Here is an 18,592-nt window from a genome sequence, read left to right as displayed (position 1 = left end):
GGTCTGAAAGCAACTACCAAAACAGTTCAGGAAAAGTAGAAAATAGGACGAGCTTTTTTTGTTTTGTGTTTAAGATAATCTAATCACGATAAGACAAACAAAAAAAGGCATTATTATATTGACAAAAAACAAAATCAGTTAGTTGACATATTTACCTTGCATTCAATCTCTGCTTGTTTGCGCTTTGCTTCACTTAATTGAGTAAGGAGTCCTTTGTTCTGTGCAGAAAGATACTGCACTTTCTCCTGTAGGCTAATCACCTCTTGTTCTGCTCTTCGAAGATGGTTACTATTGATCTGGTTCTAATAATCAGAAATATAAATACTCAGACTATAGATACAAGACCTAAAAATTTTAAAAAAATACCTATCCATTTTATACCACAACATTATTAAAAACATTACTAGTTATAGGTCAGTGTTATTCAACAAATCAACATTAAAAAATAAGATAAAACTGCCTTTAAAATCAAGTCATTCAAGGCTGAGGGGGGCGGATCACGAGGTCAGGAGATCAAGACCATCCTGGCTAACATGGTGAAACCCCGTCTCTACTAAAAACACACACAAAAAACTAGCCGGGCGTGGTGGCGGGCGCCTGTAGTCCCAGCTACTCAGGAGGCTGAGGCAGGAGAATGGCGTCAACCCAGGAGGTGGAGCCTGCAGTGAGCCGAGATCGCGCCACTGCACTCCAGCCTGGGCGACAGAGCGAGACTCCGTCTCAAAAAAAAAATAAAAAAAAGTAAAAAATAAATAAATAAAATCAAGTCATCCAAAGGAATGCATACTGTCAATATTACTCTCAATATAGCTCAATATACCATTTATACAAAAAATAGCTGTTAACTATAAAAATGCTTATACATAACTGAAGGTATTCCTTTCTAAGATTGGCAATGGGAGTACAAAGTGGATAGATACAGGAATGGTGAGTTTAATTCCTCTTTCCAGTTCCAGAAAGAAAGCACAAACCAGTCAAAAGGTATCATCATGCCCAGTTCAGTGGCTCATGCCTGTAATCCCAGCATTCTGGGAGACCAAGGTGGGCAGATCACTTGTGGCCAGGAGTTTGGGACCAACTTGGCCAAAATGGTGAATCCCTGTCTCTACTAAAAATACAAAAATTAGTCGGGCATGGTGGTGCACGTCTGTAATCCCAGCTACTTGGGAGGCTGAGGCACAAGAATCACTTGAACCCAGGAGGCGGAGGTTGCAGTGAGCTGAGATCACGCAACTGCACTCTAGCCTGGGTGACAACAAGACTGTCTCAGAGAAAAAAAAAGAAAGGGGAAAAAAAAAGGTACCATCACTATTTATTGGGCTGTAAACTTGATGTCACACAATACGGCATATGAGTATTTCTACACGCTCTCAATGTCTAGCACAGTCTCTTTTTATAAGCACAGATTTTGAATCCTGGTTTTAAAATTTGGCCATTAAGCAAACAAGCTAGTATCTCTGAGTCTCTATTTCCTTATTTGAAAAATGCATATAAAATACTTTCTGTTTCTCAGTTTGGTGTCTTCAGAATTAAATGAGATAATATGTGTAACAGGGCCTAATATGTAGCAATAAATGCTAGCTGTTTATTGTATTATAATTACAGAATGTGCTAAAAAAACATATAGACCTTGAACTAACATGAGGTAGTTTTCACACTCAGGTATGACCCAGCCTGAATTCTCTCAACCCTAAATTATTCTATCAGAGGCCTGAAAGAAATAGTAGGGACTTTCATAACAGAAAGAAGTAAAAATCTAACTTCTCATTTAACAGTTCTTAAAACTTGGCCAAATTATTTAATCCTACCAAATTTCAGTAGAGATAGTACTACTTGCCTTTTGAGGCTACGTTGTGAAGATTAGATTATGGGAGAAAAGTTTATGAAAGCAGTCTCACACAATCATGTCATGTCATTTCATTTTTTTGAGACAGTCTCACTTTGTTGCCCAGGCTGGAGTGCAGTGGCACGACCTTGGCTCACTGCAACCTCCACCTCCTGAGTTCAAGTGATTCTCCTGCCTCAGCCTCCCAAGTAGCTGGGATTACAGGCACCCACTACCATGCCCAGCTAATTTTTGTATTTTTAGTAGAGACAGGGTTTCATCATGTTGGCCAGGCTGGTCTCGAACTCCTAACCTCAAGTAATCCACCCGTCTCAGCCTCCCAAAGTGCTGGGAGATACAGGCATGAGCCACTGCACCTGGGAAATTTTAGATCCTTAATAAATGTTCAGTTGTTGCCATTATTATACCTACTTTACCTCGCCCTATGAAAAAGACCCCCCTCCAGTTTTAATGAAAAAATGTAGATCATCTAATAGATGTAAGCTCCAAAACTTTCAACCACTTAGAACATTCTTTATCTTTACTTTTTCTTATCTTCCTGTAACACATACTCTAGTCTTAGTCTTTCTCATTCTCTCTCTCTCTCTTTTTTTTTTTTTTTTTTAAGATAGGGTCTCACAGGAGCTTGCTCTGTTGCCCAGACTAGAGTGCAGAGGCACAATCATAGCTCACTTGTAGCCTCAATCTCCCAGGCTCAAGCTATCCTCCCACCTCGGTCTCCTGAATAGCTGGTACCACAGGCATGTGCCACCATGCCCAGATAATTTTTTTTATTTTTAGTAGAGACAAGGTCCTGCTATGTTGCTCAGGCCAGTCTTGAACTCCTGAGCTCAAGTGATCCTCCTATCTTGGTCTCCCAAAATCCTGTGATCACAGGCATGAGTCACTGCACCTGGCCTCTTTCTCATTTTGAATCAACAAATAAATCTGTCTACAAAATTAACTAAACTTCCTAGTACCATATTCAAAATGTATCACAGCCTCTTTTTACTGTCTTACCTGCTACCATTAAAACAAATAACTACACTTCAGAGGGACCCATCTTTGACATAAGCTGCAAATAATTTCCACAGATAAAACCCTTCCCTGCATCCCTGAATACAAGACCATAATTCAACATCATGCTTGATAAATAATACACATAAAACCCAAGAATTGACCATGAGTGAGAGACAGCAGACAGAAAAAATATATTTTAAGAACTCTAGAGATAATAAATTATAGGACTTCACACAACATAGGTTATGTCTAAAATTACAGTATTAATGACAAAAGGAAGATGCCAAAACATAAGCAAAGACCAAGTCACTATCAAAAAAACATTAAGCAAATCAGAAAAATAACCAAAGAAAATTTCTATAAATACAGCCACTGAATTCAATGAATGGGTTAGATTGGAGACTAGCTATACTGAAGAAGTAACTAGTGTCCCAGAAGAGGTCATTAGACACAGAAAAGAGAATAAGGTCCAAAATATACCTAATAGGGGCTGCAGGATAAAATAGAAAAAAAAAGTGAGATATGATGGTTTAAGAGATGGTAATAGTTGAGAATTTTTTACAATTTAAGAAATAAAAGATATAAACCTACAATTTAGGAAACACAACTAGTTCCAACCAGGATAAAAACAAATAAATCCCCACCAAGATATACTGTAACAAAACTTAGAATGCTAAAGAGGCAAATCAAGGGAAAAACCGAGATCTATAAAGGAAGGGTAATGAGATGTCTAGCAGATATTTCAAGAGCAAAAATTCATAATGCTTAAAAAAGAAACTTCACCCTATAGTAGTATACTGAGCTAAACTATCATACAAGAAAGAAAAGTAAATTTATTTTAAGAAAGTGGGCTGGGCGTGGTGACTCACACCTGTAATCCCAGCACTTTGGGAGGCTGAGGCGGGCGGATCACAAGGTCAGGAGATCGAAACCATCCTGGCTAACACAGTGAAACCCTGTCTCTACTAAAAAAAACAAAACAAAACAAAAATTAGCCAGGTGTGATGGCGGGTGCCTGCAGTCCCAATTCGGGAGGCTGAGGCAGGAGAATGGCGTGAACCTCAGAGGCAGGATTTGCAGTGAGCCAAGATTGCACCACTGCACTCCAGCCTGGGTGACAGAGCAAGACTCCGTCTCAAAAAAAAAAAAAAAAAAAAGTGACAGATTTAGAACGCAGGATGGAAACCAGAAACTGTCAAATATAAGAAGAGAGAGCAGCCTGTAGTCCCAGCTACCTGGGAGGCTGGGACAGGAGTACTGTTTGAGGTCAGGAGCTTGAGGCTGTAGCGAGATACGATGGAGCCTATGAACAGCCACCGCACTCAAGCCTGGACAAAACAGTGAGACCCTATTTAAAAAAGAAAAAAAAAACTAAATAGAAACAAAAGAATTCAGAGCAAAAATAATTGGCTAACAGGTGAACAAATCCAGATAAGCTCTGACTCCATAAAATAATAATAATAATATCTAGTAGTTTGGAGGTATTAAAAGATGTACAATAATAACTTGTAAGACAGAAGAACACATGAAGTTATTTACAGGCCCTTATAAATGTTTGGAAAGGATACAGAGATGATGACTAACTTTAGACTTTGTTCACCCAGGTAAGCATTTTCAATTTTTTTCAGGTAGTAAACATTAATAGAAAACAAAAGAAATTATAAGAGTCAAACCAGTACAGAGAAAGTGAAAGAAAAAACTAAATTAATCCAATAAAAAGGAGGAAAGGAAGAAAAAAGGAACAAAAAAGAAAGAAACCAAAAGTACCAAACAAAACAATCACAAATACATCATAATCAGGACTTTTGTGATCTGGGATGCAGAAGGTCAAAGAACTGCTCCTACCCTTCCAATGAAAAAAAGAAGGAAGGCCAGGCACAGTGGCTCATGCCTGTAATCCCAGTACTTTGGGAGGCCGAGGCAGGAGGATCACTTGAGGTCAGGAGTTCAAGACTAGCCTGGCCAATATGGTGAAACCCCTGTCTCCACTAAAAGTACAAAAATTAGCCAGACGTGGTGGCATGCGCCTGTAGTCCCAGCTATTCAGGAGGCTGAGGCAGAAGAATCGCTTGAACCCCGGGGGTGGAGGTTGCAGTGAGCTGAGATCGTGCCACTGCACTCCAGCCTGGGCGACAGAACAAGACTCCATCAAAAAAAAAAAAAAAAGGAAAAAAAAAAAAAAGCCAGCCAAACTAAGTTCAAACCCGGAACCTTCCAGGAGAGATGCAATGGGATTTAAGCACTTTCTCACCTGGAGCAGATACGGCCACAAGCTAAGAATGATACAGCTAGAATAAATATCAAACTGGTGGAAGCTAAGTATTGGCTGGCTAGACAGTGTGGAGGCTCAGGAGGCAGCAGACTTAGAGTCTAAGTTCACAAACTCTTGCACACTTTTCTTCAGGTACCCCAACAGGTACACACACAAAAGACTGGTGGGAGTCTTGAGAAAGAAACCTTCATGGTACAGGACTCAGGGAGGGGAACAGCAGTCACTATAGGAAGGCGCTAAACCTTGCCTGTCTCCTCTAGGGAATATACGCTTTCATCTGTGTGGATCAGGGCCAAGAAACGCTGCTGTCTTTGGGGCACTGGTGAAAGCCATTGCATCTTGGGGAAGGGGCAGAACTGCGTTTTGTGCCTCGGACTACATCTAGGGGTGGGCAGGAGCACTAAAGACCAAACACACCAGATCAAAGGACATAATGAAGCCTAAGACTGAATTTATCTAATTAATTAATTAATTAATTTTTCTCTTTGAGATGGAGTTTCACTCTTGTTGCCCAAGCTGGAGTGCAATGGTGCGACCTTGGCTCACTGCAACCTCTGCCTCCCAGGTTCAAGTGATTCTCCTGCCTCAGCCTCCCAAGTAGCTGTGATTACAGGCATGCACCACCACGTCTGGCTAATTTTTGTATTTTTAGTAGAGATGGGGTTTCATCATGCTGGTCTCAAACTCCTGACCTCAGGTCATCCACCCGCCTCAGCCTCCCAAAGTGCTGGGATTACAGGTGTGAGCCACCGTGCCCAGCCATTTATTTTTTTTAATTTAGAAACAGGATCTTGCTTTGTGGCTTAGGCTGGAGTGCAGTGGTGTTAGGGTTCACCACAGCCTCAAACTCCTGGGCTCAAGCAATCCTTCCACCTCGGCCTCTCAAGTAGTTGGGACTACAGGCAAATACTACCACACCTGGCTAATTTTTAAAAATTTTTATACGAGACACGGTCTCACTATGTTGCCCAGGCTAGTCTCAAACTCCTGGCCTCAAGCGATCCTCCTGCCTGGGCCTCCCAAAGTGCTGGGGATTATAGGCATTAGCCACTGTGCCTGTCTAAGATTGAGGCTTCATCAGAACAATAGAAAACACTGTTGCCCCTCCAACTCTTCTGTAATAAGTAACAAATGGAATACTGCTGATGACAGACCCTTTTAAAACGTTATGCAAAGGGAAGACCTAAAGACACAAAATCCCTCTGGCAAACCAGCTCCTACTCTAAAAATAAGATATTGTTAAGGGAAAAATAAGGTATTGCTAAGGGAATTTGAAGCCTGTGGTGCACTGATGATACCACAGAAACAACAAACCTCAAACTCAACCCATCTCTGGACTATATTAACTTGAATCTCCCACATTAAAGGCCTAGCAGAAGGAAAAATGTGCCCATTTCCAGGCAAAAAAACTATTTGACTTAGTCTGCAGTCCTACACAAGATATCCAGCTTTCAACAAAAAAATTACAAAGCATAGGAAAAGGCAAGGAAAAACAAAGCATTCCCAAGAGACAAAGCAATCAACAGAACCAGCATTACATATGACACAGATGTTAAAAATATCTGTGACGGTTAATACTAAGTGTCAACTTGATTGGATTGAAGGATATAAAGTATTGATCCTGTGTGTGTCTGTGAGGGTGTTGCCAAAACAGATTAACATTTGAGTCAGTGGGATGGGAAAGGCAGATCCACCCTTAATCTGGTGGACACCATCTAATCAGCTGCCAGTGAATATAAAGCAGGCAGAAAAGTGTGAAAAGGAGATACTGGCCTAGCCTCCCAGCCTACATCTTTGTCCCGTGCTGGATGCTTCCTGCCCTCAAACATCAGACTCCAAGCTCCTCAGTTTTGGGACTCGGATTGGCTCTCCTTGCCCCTCATCTTGCAGACGGCCTATTGTGGGACCTTGCGATCGTGTAAGTTAATACTTAATAAACTCATATATATATATATATATATATATATATATGAGTTACATATATGTGTATTATATATAATATACATGTATTTTATGTTATATATTTTTATATATATATATATATCTCCTATTATTCCTATATATATCCTATTAGTTCTGTCCCTCTAAAGAACCCTGACTAATACAGATTTTGGTACCAGGAGTGGTTCTACAGGAACAGAATATTAAGGATAGAGTTCTTTCACTGGTTTGGGGGTTTCTGGAGTTGGCTGCTTAATAATGGTAAGACCCAAAAATGCTAAGGACTCTACTTCTAATAGTATGGAGCACACTGATAGTTCTTGGCATGAACTGTTTAGAGAGTTATGCAAAATAAATGCATTTGACACTCCTGATTTACTATATGTGAGAGGCAAGCAGTTTAGTGACTCTATACATAATACCATTGACTATATGTGGAGAACCAAGGAATGTAATGAAGTTGGTTGGTTGCTCCTAAGTTCACTGGACAAAGTGATGAAAGAAAATGATGAATTCAGGGATTCTGTCCCCCGGCTTCAAAAGCAGATACTAAGCCTCAAATCTGCTAAGATTGCCCTGAATGAGAGTAGACAGTCACAAGCTCTTCATGTGAGTGGCTGACCTGCAACGAAAGATGCATGCACAGCCTTGCCAGGTGTCTACTGTTAAAGTGAGGGCATTGATTGGAAAAGAATGGGACCCTAACACTTGGAATGGGGACGTGTGGGAGGACCCTGATGAAGCTGGGGACATTGAGGTTTGTAAACTCTGATGAACCTTTTTTGTCAGAAGGAACAGCTTCCCCATCCCCAGTAGTGGAAACAACCCCTCCCCAACCCATGCTGCCATCAGCCTTTCTGCCTTTGTCTGAGGAGATGAACCCTGCACTGCCTGAGATAACATTGATGTCCTCCCCTGAGGCAGTTGCCAGGCAAGATAATGTTGAGTCTCCTCAGGAGCCACCCACAACACCCGTTTGCTTCTAGACCTATAACTAAGTTAAAGTCTCAGTGGGCCCCTAGAGGGTGAGGTTGAGAGTGTGACCCATGAGGAGGTGCGCTACACTTGAAAAAAAACCGAGTTCTGTAACTTATATAAACGGAAATCTGGAAAACAAGCCATGGGGATGGATATTAAGGGTATGGGATAATGGTGGAAGGAACACAGAGTCGGATCAGGCTGAATTTATTGATTTGGGCCTACTAAGTAGGGACTCAGCATTCAATGTTGCAACTCGGGGAGTTAAAAAAGTTTCTAATAGTTTATTTGCTTGGTTAGCTGAAAGATGGATTAGAAGATGGCCCACTGTGAGAGAGCTGGAAACGCCTGATCTCCCTTGGTTTAATGTAGAGGAAGGGATCCCAAGGCTTAGGGAGATTGGGATGGTGGAGTGGATTAGTCACTTTAGACCTACTCATCTCAGCTGGGAGGGTCCAGAAGACATACTCTTGACCAATGCCTTTTGAAATACATTTGTGAGGGCAGCACCTGCATCTTTGAAGAGCCCTGTAATTGCTCTTTTTAATATGTCAGATCTAATGGTGGGAACCACAGTTACTCAACTACAAAATTTAAATATAATGGGAATAATTGAATACTGAGGTGGCAGGGGCCAAGTGGCGGCACTCAACCATCAAACGCAAGGTGGGCGTAGCTACTGTCATGAACAGCAGTGGCAAAGCAGCAACCAGAATAGTCTGACTTGTGTAGAGCTCTGGCATTGGCTAATTAATCATGGTGTTCCTAGAAGTGAAATTGGTAGGAAGCCTGCTGCATTCCTACTTAATTTATACAAGCAGAAAACTTCTAGGTCAAATGGGCAAAATACTAATTTGAATTATAAAAACAGAGATTCATGGCCCCCACAGGTAAATCACAGCAGAGACCTCTAGGATTTTGGAGCGAGACCCTGCCATCTTCTGCAGATAACTACTCTCCTTTTGAGAGACAGCTGTTGGCCTGTTACTGGGCTTTGGTGGAAACTGTACCATGGTTCATCATAGTCATTAACTATGGGTCATCAAGTCACCATGCGACCTGAACTGCCTATCATGAACTGGGTGCTTTCTGACCCATCTAGCCATGAAGTGGGCTGTGTACAGCAGCACTCCATCATCAAATGGAAGTGGTATATACGTGATCAGGCTTGAGATGGTCCTGAAGGGACAAGTAAGTTCCATAAGGAAGTAGCTCAAATGCCCATGGTCTCCACTCCTGCCACCCTGTCTTCTCTTCTCCAGCCTGCACTGATGGCCTCATGGGGAGTTCCCTATGATCAGCTGACAGAGGAAGAGAAGACCAGGGCCTGGTTCACAGATGGTTCTGCACGATATGCAGGCACCACCTGAAAGTGGACAGCCACAGCACCACAGCCCCTTTCTAGGACATCCCTGAAGGACAGTGGTGAAGGTAAATCTTCCCAGTGGGCAGAACTTCGAGCAGTGCACTTGGTTTTGCACTTTGCATGGAAGTAGAAATGGCCAGATGTGCGATTATATAATGATTCATGGGCTATAGCCAATGGTTTGGCTGGACGGTCAGGGACTTCGAAGAAGCATGATTGGAAAATTGGTGACAAAAAAATTTGGGGAAGAGGTATGTGGATGGACCTCTCTGAGTGGCCAAAAACTGTGAGGACATTTGTAGCCCATGTGAGTGCTCACCAACGGGTGACCTCAGCAGAGGAGGAGTTTAATAATTGAGTGGATAGGATGACCCGTTCTGAGGACACCACTCAACCTCTCTTCCCAGCCACCCATCGTCGCCCAATAAGCCCATGAACAAAGCGGCCATGGTGGCAGGGATGGAGGTTACACATGGTCTCAGCAACATGGACTTCCACTCACCTAGGCTGACCTGGCTACAGCCACTGCTAAGTGCCCAATTTGCCAGCAGCAGAGACCAACACTGAGCCTTTGATATGGCACCATTCCTCAGGGTGATCAGCTAGCTACCTGGTGGCAGGTTGATTATATTGGACCTCTTCCATCATGGAAAGGGCAGAGGTTTGTCCTCACTGGAATAGACATTTACTCCAGATATGGGTTTACCTATCCTCCATGTAATGCTTCTGCCAAGACTACCATCTGTGCACTCATGGAATACCTTAAACACCATCACGGTATTACACACAGCATTGCCTCTGACCAAGGCACTCACTTTATGGCCAAAGAAGTGTTGCAGTAGGCTCACGTTCATGGAATTCACTGGTCTTACCATGTTCCCCATCATCCTAAAGCAGCTGGATGGATAGAATGGTGGAATGGCCTTTTGAAGTCACAATTACAATGTCAACTATGTGACAATACTTTGCAGGGCTGGGGCAAAGTTCTCCAGAAGGCCATGTATGCTCTGAATCAGCATCCAATATATGGTACTGTTTCTCCCATAGCCACGATTCACGGGTCCAGGAATCAAGGGGTGGAAGTGCATGTGGCACCACTCACTGTCACCCCTAGTGATCCACTAGCAAAATTCTTGCTTCCTGTTCCTGCAACATTAATTCTGCTGGCCTAGAGGTCTTAGTTCCAGAGGGAGGAACGCTACCACCAGAAAACACAAGGACTCCATTAAACTGGAAGTTAAGATTGCCACCTGGACACTTCAGACTCTTCCTACCTTTAAGTCAACAAGCTAAGAAGGGAATTACGTGTTGGCTGGGATGATTGACCCGGACTATCAAGATGAAATCAGTCTGCTACTCCCCAACGGAGGTAAAGAAGAATATGCATGGAATACAGGAGATCCATCAGAGCATCTTAGTATTACCATGCTCTATGATTAAGGTCAATGGGAAACTACAACATCCCAATCCAGGCAGGACTACAGATGGCCCAGACCCCTGAGGAATGAAGGTTTGGATCACTCCACCAGGAAAAAAAACATGACCTGCTGACGTGCTTGCTGAAGGCAAAGGGAATACAGAATGGGTAACGGAAGGTAGTCATTAATACCAGCTGCAGCTACATGACCAGCTGCAGAAACAAGGACTGTAACTGTCATGAGTGTCTCCTCCTTCTTTTGTTAAAATCATGTTTGTGTATGTATATATTTGTACTAAGAAAATATATTTTATCAGGTGACATAAGATTTATTGACTTCATATCAGCATTTAAGTACTGTTAACTTTATGTAATAGTATTTGAGTCGGGGATTGGTGTGTTTCTGGGTGTACAAAGGATAGTTGTATTATGTTAGGCGTAATAATTATTACCTCATTATTGTCTTTATTTGAAGATTATGTATGATCTCAGGAGATGTGCATAGGTTCAAGTTCAAGCTGACAAGGGGTGGACTTGTGATGGTTAATACTGAGTTAATATCCAAGATCAATACAAAATATTGATCCTGGGTGTATCTGCGAGGGTGTTGCCAAAAGAGATTAACATTTGAGTCAGTGGGCTGGGGTAGGTAGATCCACCCTTAGCTGGTGGGCACAATCTAATCAGCTGCCAATGAATATAAAGCAGGCAGAAAAACGTGAAAAGGAGAGACTGCCAGCCTATATCTTTCCCCCATGCTGGATGCTTCCTTCCTGTCCTTGAACATTGGACTTCAAGCTCTTCCGTTTTGGGACTTGGACTGGCTCTCCTTGCTCCTCAGGTTGTAGGCAGCCTATTGTGGGACCTTGTGATCATGTAAGTTAATACTTTAAATAAACTCCCCTTTATATATATATATATATCCTATTAGTTCTGTCCCTCCAGAGAACCCTGACTAATACAATATCTGACAGAGAATTTAAAATAACTGTGATTAATATGCTAAAGGCTCTAAGGGAAAGGTGAAAAACATAAGATTAGATAGGTAATAGCAGAAAAATGAAAACTGAGTCAAAAAGAAAAGCTAGAGATGGGCTGGGCACAGTGGCCCATGACTGTAATCCTAGCACTTTGGGGAGGCTGAGGTGGGAGGATCACTTGGGCTCAGGAGTTTGAGACCAGCCTGGGCAACACAGTGAGACCCTTTCTCTTTGAAAAAAAAAAAAAATGTTTTTTTTTTTTGAGAAAAGCTAGAAATGAAAAACAGTAACAGACGTAAAGAATGCCTTCAGTGGCTCATCAAACAACTCGACAAAGCAATGGAAAGAATGAGTGAACTTAATAATTTGTCAGTAAAAATGTTTTAGTCAATGGAAACTGAAAACAGAGAAAAATGATAGGGGCAAAAAGAACAGAGCAACCAAGAGTTGTTAGACAACCTTGAACAATCTAACACATGTATAATTGAAACCCCTGAAGAAGGGAGCATGAGAAGAAATACTTGAAGAAATAACAACCAAGGGCCGGGCATGCTGGATCACGCCTATAATCCCAGAACTTTGGGAGGCCGAGACGGGTGGATCACCTGAGGTCGGAAGTTTGAGACCAGCCTGACCAACATGGAGAAACCCTGTCTCTACTAAAAATACAAAATTAGCCAGGCGTGGTGGCACATGCCTGTAATCCCACTTACTAAGGAGGCTGAGGCAGGAGATCATGGCTTGAACCCAGTGGGCAGAGGTTGTGGTGAGCTGAGATCACACCATTGCACTCCAGCCTGGGCAACAAGAGTGAAACTCCATCTCAAAAAAAAAAAAAAAAAAGAAATAACAACCAAGAATTTTCCAAAATTTATGGCATACACAAATCTACAAATCAAAGAAACTCAGAGAAAAAAAAAAAAAACAAGAAAAAAAAACCAGATCCAGATCTAGGTATATCATATTCGGCCTGCTACAAACAAAGAGAAAAGCTTGAACGCAACCAGAGAAAAAAATACATTACATGTTGAGGAACAAAAATAAGAATTACAACAGAGTCCTGGCTGGCATGGTTTCTAACAAGATAGCAGAGTGATTTAAAGTGTTAAAAGAAAAAAACTGTCAAGGCAGAATTCAATATCCTGCAAATATATCTTTTAAAATTGAAGAAATAAACATTTTATCAAACAAAAACCAGCACTAAAGAAAATGATAAAAGAAGTTTTTAAGGCAGAAAAGATAAGATACCAGACAGAAACATGGATCTGCACAAAGGGCGCTGAAACAGAATATCTTGAAGGAAAAACACATTTCATTAAAAGTTTTTCAATTTCTATGAAAGAAAACTTTAATGCAAAATTAGTAGCATATATGTTTGGACAATATGTAAAATGTATGACAATTTCACAAAAGAGGTAGAAAGATTTGAAAATACACTGTTGTAAGAGCCTTAGATTACACATGAAGTGTACAATTATTTATTCATTTATTATTTATAATTTATTATTTGAAGGTAAACTCTATTTATTGTAAAACCTGGAACAACCACTAAAAAAACTCTTGAAAGATGTATAAATAAATAAGTCAAATGTGAAGATAAAAATGGAATCACAATAAATATCTAATAAATCCAAGAGAAGGTAGAAAAAAAGAAATAAAGAAACAAAGAACAGATGGAATAAACAAAATAGCTAGCAAGGTGACAGATATCAATCTAAATAAAATTACAAAACTGAGACCAAACATGACAGCAAAAGAAACTATGAGACTAAATTTTTTAGTTTGTTTTTCTTTGAGATGGAGTCTTGCTCTGTCACCCAGGCTGGAGTGCAGTGGCGTGATCTTGGCTTACTGCTGCAACCTCCACCTACTGGGTTCAACCGATTCTCCCACCTCAGCCTCCCGAATAGCTGGGACTACAGGCATGTGCCACCATGCCTGGCTAATTTTTTTGTATTTTTAGTAGAGATAGGGTTTCACCGTGTTGGCCAGGCTGGTCTCAAACTCCTGACCTCAGGTGATCCACCTGCCTTGGCCTCCAAAAATGTTGGGATTACATGCGTGAGCTACTGCACCCAGCCAGTTTTTATAGCTTTATTGAGATATAGTTCATGTATTATAAAATTGACCTCCCTCAAGTGTACATATATTCAGTGGTTTTTAGCCTATGGAGAGTTGAACAATCATTTATCAGACTGTATTTTAAAAAGTACCCATCTATATGTTGTTTATCAGAGATATAAACACATAAATTGAAATTAAGATGGGAAAAAATACAGTACAATTTATCGTAAGAAATCTAAATCGAGGCAGGGCACGGCCGCTCATGCCTGTAATCCCAGCACTTCGGGAGGCCAAGGTGGGTGGATCACAAGGTCAGGAGTTCGAGACTAGCCTGGCCAACATGGTGAAACCCCGTCTCTACTAAAAATACAGAAATTAGCCGGGTGTGGTAGTGGGTGCCTGTAATCCCAGCTACTCGGGAGGCTGAGGCAGGAGAATAGCTTGAACCCGGGAGGCAGAGGTTGCACTGAGCCGAGATCTGGCCACTGCACTCCAGCCTGGGCGACAAAGCAAGACTCCGTCTAAAAAATAAAAATTAAAAAAAAAAAATCTAAATCTAAAATATTAAAAACCTGAATCCAGCAATGGGAATGTGTTGTATCTCTGTCTATGTGATCTACAGCACAAACATGATTTTAGTATTTTGATAACTATATCTCAACAGAAGAAGCTTGCTTTGCAATCCTTTGTATTTGGTTTTACGCATTAAAAAATATTATTTTAAGGAGGGGTCCACAGGTTCCAGACTGCCAACAGTGTTGATGGCAGACACAAACAAAAACGATAAGAACCTTTGTACTTAAGAAACTCTTGAAGATATACACGAGGAAACATAAGCAAGATGTTCAGAGTAGCACTGTTTGCAAGAGCAAAAAGAGAGTGGATCAATAAATTGAGGTACAGTCACTGACAGACTTTTCTAAAAGTCCTTAAAATGACAGAACTGGAGTTACATGTATAAACATGGACAAATTTCTTAATCTAAATACATGGGTGTTTGATATAATAATCTTTAGATTACTACACACCATCACCATTACACTACACTGTTTTTATTTTTTTTTTTCATTTATCAATGTGAAAATTTATGGATCACCACCAGTCCAAATACTGGCATTTAGGAACCAGTGCCTATTACCATCCTGCTTCCAGCAAAATCCATCCAAAATCACACTTATTAGTCAGCGATGGTATTAGGCACAATACAAATTCCTTAGGAAATCTTTCTCCAAACCACCTAGTTGAAATTAATTTTCCCCTCCTAGTCTCCATAGCAATTCCTATCTAACTCTCTTACCAAATGTCTGAATTATATTAAATATAGTCTATGCATACCTGATTTCTCAAGTGTAAGTCCTTTAATAGCTGATAGTGCTTTGTGTTTCACAAGTTCTCAAAATCATGTCTACTGGATTTGATTTAGTCACCTCTACCCACTGTGAAATAAATTCTCAACAATGGCTTAAAAGCTGTGTTTTCATCTTTAGTATCTATACTAAAATAAAATCTGATTACAAAAATAAAACTTCCCATTGTAAAACTTAAGATTTCTACTATTCATAATCTCAATAGTACCTCTTCCTATTTTAATTATACCGAATAAAATAACGTGTAGAAAGTATTTTATATAGAATAATACAAGAAAAGTATAAGAAAATAACTTTGAACAATGTCAAACAAGATATATTTATTCTGAAGAAATTACATGTTCATGTTACCAGGTTTGAGATTATGACCATTTTGCACACTGGAATACAGAATGATGTATGAGTTAAGTATGCCCCCTACTGACTGAATAAATACTTTAAAAGCCAAAAAACAACATTCACAGAGTATAAGAATATGGTCCAAACAAATGTACCACATGAAAACCAAATGTGCCTTTACCATGCAAATGGGTTTCATAAAAAGACCTTTGCAGATCTTAAGTATATTTAAGATAGAATTTATTGGAGAAAAGAGAGACCTGAGAAGAAGGGCAATTTTGAATTCACTGCCCGGGGTCACCACATTAAACAACTTTAGGAAGCATCACTCACATTATAATATACATCTGTGGTTCCCAACTGGGGCAATTTTGCCCCCCAGGGGACATTCAGCAATGTGTGCAGAAACATTTTTGGCCATCGCAACCTGAGGTAAGAGAGACGTTACTGGCATATAGTGGGTAGAGGCCAGGGATGCACAGACCAGCTCCGTAAAACAAAGTATCTTCTAGCCAAAAATGTTAAAAGTGTTGAGGTTGAGAAATTTTGCTCTGCATGGTGTTCCTTCTCAAGTCATGCAACAGGGCAATGCTATGAGTTTTACCCAATAAAGTCAAATAAAATTTGACTTCCTTGAACTTTGTTGAATGGGTCAAAGAAGGATTAAATCTCTGAAATCCAATATAATAATTTTTTGCCATCTTCATTTGGGCTAGAAAACTGCGGTCTATACAGTTTCATATTTTCACCTTTTATCTCTGTTCTGTGGATGATACAATCTGTGCACAAACCCTTGATCAGTTAATGATACTTTATTAAAGATACTGGGCTTTCCCATCATACCTGTGTTTCCATTTCCATCATCCTTTGTTTTATTTCTCTTATTTCTGCCTGTGTTTCAGCTTCTTTAAGTCGAATGGTCATCAGTTCATCTTGTAACTCATTCATAGCATTTTTCTTAGGTGGCTCTTTCCATCTCCCAGTAGTACGAGCTAAGTGGCGCTAAAGCATAAAAAATTATATTGCAACAAATACTCTCAGTATCAAAATAAGAGCTAACATTACTGAGCGCTTATTTCAGGCCTGTGCTATATAAAACACTTTCCACACATTATTTTATTTAATCCCTAGAAAATCCTATTAATCAGACACTATTATCATCTGAATAAAAGGGTTTCATAAAAAGACCTTGCAGATCTTAAGTATATTTAAGATAGAATTTACTGGCCAGGCGCAGTGGCTCTCACACCTGTAATCCCAGCACTTTGGGAGGCCGAGGTGGGCAGATCACCTGAGGTCAGGAGTTTGAGATCAGCCTGGCCAACATGATGAAACCCTGTCTCTAGTCTCTACTTTAAAAAAAAAAAAAAAAAGTATTTATTGGAGAAAAGAGAGACCTGAGAAGAAAGACAGGCAATTTTAGAATTCACTGCCTAGGGTCACCATATTAAACAACTTTAGGAAGCATCATTCACATTATTGCCATTATTGGTTCCCAACTGGGGCAATTTTGCTCCCCCCAGGGGACATTTGGCGATGTGTGTGGAGACATTTTTGGCTTTTCACAGGTAAGAAAATGAACATTGTGATTAAGTGTCTTTAGGAGGATCACACACAGGCAGCACAGATCTGGGATATAAACTCAAATATAGTTCAAATTTTTTTCTCTATATACTGCGGATTAATTCTTGAAAAGATTACAATTTTCACTGTAATTTTTTAAATGAGAGATTTTTCATATTATCTTCAATGAAATCCCAATACATTATTTTAAAAAATGGGGCCATTCAGGAAGGAATGTTAGAAGTTAAGGACAGTGTTTCTCAAAATAGCTGTGACAAAAGACAAGTTTTGTCTTTTTTGTTTTAAAAATTTCAAGTTTATTGCAATCTGATACTTTGTCAAAACATGTTTTTAAAAAAGGCACGACAATGTCGAGGCCTAATTTCGGTCCTTGTATAGAACATGTATTTTGTTCCTTGTCAACATTTCCCTCATATATGAATAAATTTGTGGTCATATACCAGATAAATGTCATTTATTTGGTGAGGTAACTAAGTTACTAATTTATACATTAAATTTATAATGTTGTCACCCTTCTGCTGTTTCACACTAACCAAAAATGGACTTAATATCAAAGTTTAAGACAAAATATGTATTGCATAGAACACTTTTACAGTTTTTCAGAAAAAGTTACACAAGGCACAATGGTACAATGACAAAAATATGATCTGATGTCTACTGTATCTTTTATTTTATTATAAGAATTAAAGAGGGAGAAACAGCTTAAATGCACTTTCAGTTTATAAATACTCTCTATTTTGACATTAAACAGGGTCTCTCTCACTTTAAACTCATCTCCTACTGCAGGTCATCAGGTACTTCAAACTCTTACAAATTGGATATTTGGGTTTTACTCTCTTTTTAAAAAGCATACAAAATACATTAATATACCTGCCAGTGTTCCTCTAAATCCTTGACTTGCTGTCTAAGTTCTTTCAAACCCATAATGGCTTCTGCTTCTCTAAGTTTCACAGCAATGAGTTCTTCCTGAAGCCTTGCGATATTATTCTCATCAGGAAGGGAGTTATTCCTCTAAAGAAGAAGAAAATTTAATTTGGGATTTTTAAATTTAAGGAATAAAATACAGCACACATAACAGCTATTTTGTTCCATACTTAAATGTATTTAATTTTATACAGCTATCCTGAAATATAATTCACAAACTATGAAACTCACCCTTTTAAAATACACAAGAGCCAGTGGTTTTTAGAGTATTTACAGGGTTGTTTAAACATCACCATAATCTAATTTCAGAATATTTTTATCATGCAAAAAAGAAAACCTATACTAATCACCAGTCATTCTACATTCCCCACTTCCCCAGCCCCTGGCAACCACCTATCTACTTTTTGTTTCCATGAATTTGCCTACCTGGACATTTCTTGTAAGTGGAATCATATGTATTTACAGCTTTTTGTGACAACCTTACTTCACTTAGAACAATGTTTTCAAGGTTCAAT

At 39.8% G+C, this 18,592-nt stretch overlaps 1 protein-coding gene across 2 annotated transcripts in view; it reads right to left on the bottom strand.

Annotated features, from left to right (window-relative positions):
- The window catches only part of EVI5 (ecotropic viral integration site 5), a 275,206-nt gene that overhangs the window by 95,360 nt on the left and 161,254 nt on the right, over nucleotides 1-18,592 (bottom strand). For both annotated transcript variants that reach the window (XM_030825042.1, XM_030825043.1), the window contains exons 15-17: nucleotides 18,024-18,164; nucleotides 16,413-16,571; nucleotides 156-302 (exon numbers count right to left, since the gene is read on the bottom strand). In XM_030825042.1, coding sequence (XP_030680902.1) covers nucleotides 156-302; nucleotides 16,413-16,571; nucleotides 18,024-18,164 — 447 coding nt within the window. The remainder of the gene's footprint in view (nucleotides 1-155; nucleotides 303-16,412; nucleotides 16,572-18,023; nucleotides 18,165-18,592) is intronic.

Source organism: Nomascus leucogenys, chromosome 12, assembly GCF_006542625.1.
Source record: "Nomascus leucogenys isolate Asia chromosome 12, Asia_NLE_v1, whole genome shotgun sequence".
Classification (NCBI taxonomy): Eukaryota; Metazoa; Chordata; class Mammalia; order Primates; family Hylobatidae; genus Nomascus; species Nomascus leucogenys.
This window is presented reverse-complemented; position numbering and strand designations above follow the sequence as displayed.